This window comes from Anopheles ziemanni, chromosome 3 (assembly GCF_943734765.1).
Source record: "Anopheles ziemanni chromosome 3, idAnoZiCoDA_A2_x.2, whole genome shotgun sequence".
Lineage (NCBI taxonomy): Eukaryota > Metazoa > Arthropoda > Insecta > Diptera > Culicidae > Anopheles > Anopheles ziemanni.
In genome coordinates this window covers 7,139,259-7,142,853 of record NC_080706.1, presented here as the reverse complement: position 1 = coordinate 7,142,853, position 3,595 = coordinate 7,139,259, and the positions used below count along the sequence as shown (strand labels likewise).

At 46.5% G+C, this 3,595-nt stretch overlaps 1 protein-coding gene across 1 annotated transcript; it reads left to right on the top strand.

Moving 5' to 3' along the window:
* Nucleotides 1-1,660: 1,660 nt before the first annotated feature.
* LOC131288239 (homeobox protein DLX-1) lies at nucleotides 1,661-3,595 on the top strand. The gene is made up of 3 exons (XM_058317354.1): nucleotides 1,661-1,815; nucleotides 2,315-2,931; nucleotides 3,009-3,595. Exons 1-3 carry the CDS (start codon nucleotides 1,661-1,663, stop codon nucleotides 3,593-3,595), a joined length of 1,359 nt encoding a protein of 452 aa, XP_058173337.1.

Genomic DNA, 3,595 nt, shown 5'->3' with positions numbered 1-3,595 from the left:
TTTCCCCGCGATGGAAAACAACGCACGGAGCAAGTGTCGAGTTACGCTGTCCTCGAGTGCAGCCATGACCCATCAAAACGTTACTCCGACCGCGGACGGATCAACGGGAGATGAACCGAAAACTTGCCCTGACCGTGATAGTTACTAGCGTTCGATTTGTCAATTTGCACATCGCATCGGTGTTTTGGTTTGAGTTTATGTCGTTTTTTCCCCCGTTTGACTTGTCGTCATCATGCGTCGCTGGTCTAGACGACATCCTTTTTTTTCGGCACAGGACGCACCGACCTTTACGGCGGCGCTTCCCGAGGGTTGTAAAGTTGTGTTACTCAACCAAAAGTCCGCTTGTTTTCCGCATCCCACATTTCTCTCGTCCGTATTCCCCCGCAGCGTCGGTTCGATTATGTAAAACAGCGTCGCCAGAGTCCTTGGAGGTCCTGGACCCTGAGCAGAGAAGCTGTAAGGTCCTGGCAGGTCCTCGGTCGGAGCCTTGCATAACGGATAGCAGGGCGGGCGACGCCATCGAAACACCAAACACAAATCAAACAAATTGGACATTGAACATTGCTTCCAGATGTCTCGTCCCAGCGGACGTCGAGTTGGCCGGCGACATATAGGAACATTTGTTTTCTCTTGTCCAACTTTAGCCCATCTGTTTCTTCTGTGTTCGTTGCTTCTGCTGTAAATGTTTTCATGATTCTAAAAAACTCTGTTCTAGTTGAAGAATGTTTCTTCGGTCTTCATCGAATCAAATGACTAAAAGGAAAAAAAGGTCTACTAATTCTACACCTTAACACGTACACGTTTCCGCCATCTTGAACTCACCGGCAGGTCTCGCTTGTATTGGTCGAACGGTGGAAAACCGATTTTCCCGCGGCATCAGATGCTTCTGCGCAATACCGAGCTCGACCCCAAACATCCCACAACATTTTCTCTCCAATACTTATTCACCTTCGACGTTTTCCACCTCACCAGTGGAAGAAAAATGAAAGGTATGGCTTAATTCTATCGGTCTTAGCTTTGCGCATTTTTATCGTCCAACAAACAGGAATAAAGCCCCGATAGCTGGAAAACGAATCGAACACAAAGAAAAGCCGAAAGGAAAAAAAAACCAACAACCGGACGAAATCCAGACACCATTGAAGTCCGAAAGGGATGGTAGTATTTAAATCGGGACGGGAAAGCGCCATGGTGGTTGCTTAATTTTCCCGCTGGGCCAAAGGAAAGTGTGCCGTCTCTTTCGTTCCATATGGGAGCAGCATTGAACGGGACGGTATCGGAATGCGTCTCGGAATGGTTCGCCTGATGGCCCGAAACAGTCGATCACATGCGGTTACGTCGGAAGGACGTTCAAGTCTCGGAGTCTTGCTTACGTCGTGTCATTACTGTCGGGCAGATGACAATTTAAATCCGGTGGATGTGGATGTGATTTTAGAACTTTTTTTGCGCAATTGTGTGTGGTTAAAAGTGTTTCTCGGATTCTATACAGCACAAGCCAAAACAAGTGTGTACCATGAATTAAAAAAGTTTATGACGGAAGAGTGTTTAACAGTGTTCAACAGATATTTAATAGACTTGTGAATAAGTGAATCCAAACATAGAAAAATTCATGTGAACCTTTAGTTAACTTGGAACGTGTTCATCAAGTGCGGATGGGAAGAAAATGCTCCAGCAAGGATACTACGACGTAACGCACGTGGAAGTTTCCAGTGGAAGTGAATCGAACAATAATACGCCGTTTTCGGTAAAGGACATTCTCAACATGGTTGAGTCGGGTGCGGGCGTGGTGGACGGATACCTCAACTGTCAGATGGAAGGGTAAGTCTGAAAAACACACGTTTGTTTAATATTGAAAGAATATTTCAGCAATGCATATTTGGAGACATTATTTAAATCTTGCTCAAATGTCATCGCAATCAATTACGTCGATTTTGTTTTGAACTTTTTAATATTGAGTTTCAGCATCAATTGGAATTGATTATACCTTTTGTGAAGCAAGCCGAATAAAACAGACAATACAAAAAAAGCAAACATTAGAATTAATTTCGATCGAAAGCTTTCAATCAAGAGGTCGAAATCATAAAGATAAACTTTCAAATTTTTAAATACTACTTGATTAAAATAAAATATTAAAATTTATCTAGACACAGTTTTGTGTCCATATAGACAAACAAATCCATATAACATTTAGCAAGGTTTTTTAATATGGTTCTGTACTGATTATGCAGCATAAATTTAGATTCTCTCTTATTCTGATCTGAATTCGAAAACAGTTTATTAGAGCATTTTTACCATCTTATTTATTGGTTTCCCTTAGGCCTTCTACTCATTTCCCTTATGGAGGTTATTCCGGTTACGAGACCTCATATCATCCGTCGGATCCTTACGGGATGATTCCGCACGGTTACCTCTCTCAATCACACCATCACCATCATGACCTCGGCTATGGATCCTCCTCGTACGACTTCAACTCTGGGCCGATCCCTTCGTCATCCATCGCTACCTCTCATCTTGCACCACCACACTATTCACACGTCCAACCTTACGGATACCACAATTCAACCGTACCGCTGACGGCCAACGCAACCTCTAGTCCGGCGCTCAGCTCCATCGCCAGTCCCGTCGGTTCCGAACTAGAACCAGGTGGTTACGGTGGACCGGGGAAACCAGTCGTGCTTGGAGGGTCGGAGATGGATCCCCCGGCTTGTAGCTTTCAGATGCAGGACATGAGGACGGGTTTGTTGGATAGTAGCAGCAGTACCTCCGGGCAGATGGATGATCCTTCTGGATCGACAGGAAGCCCCCACGAACCTCTGAAAATAAAGGACGAACCGTTTGGAAACACCTCGACATGCGTTACCTCAGAGCACGTGCAGGAGTTGGACAGTTTGTGTCAGATGAACAACAATAACAGCGAAGAGGAGATGCTCCAAAGTAAGACCCTTCACGGAGTTTTCCTTCAACCGATCAATAGTGATGAGTTCCTTAAAATGTGTTTCTCTTTCCCTCAGAAGAATGCAGTACACAGCTCGTGACTTCGTCCCGGTGCGAGTTGCGCAAGAATGGAAAGCTTCGTGCTAAGCGAAAGCCACGGATCCTGTTCTCACAGGGTCAAGTCCTGGAGCTAGAGCGCCGTTTCCGGCAACAGCGCTACTTGTCCGCCCCGGAAAGGGAAACGCTTGCCAGTATCCTAAAGCTGACGCCAACACAGGTGAAGATCTGGTTCCAGAACCGTCGCTACAAGTCCAAGCGGGTGCAGATTGAGGGCGTCGCATCAACATCGTCATCGTCGTCAGCATCCGACCCAAGCCTTAAATGCCCTCCCGACTCCAGTTCCAAGGACTATGACGAACTTTCTCTTGGTATGTCATCCGGACCTGGCGGGTTTCCAACGGGATACCACAGTACTGCCTCAGGAAACTCGGCAAACCTTGGCCTTCCTTCATCCTCGGGAGGACCTTCCCCGGGACCTCAACCTCCACCACCTCCGCCACCTCCCTATCCCTCGTATGGACTCCAGTACACGGACCACTATCCGACCACTCCACCACAACCACTTTCCCATCCTTACTACGAACAAAAGGCGGCCTATTGGTAG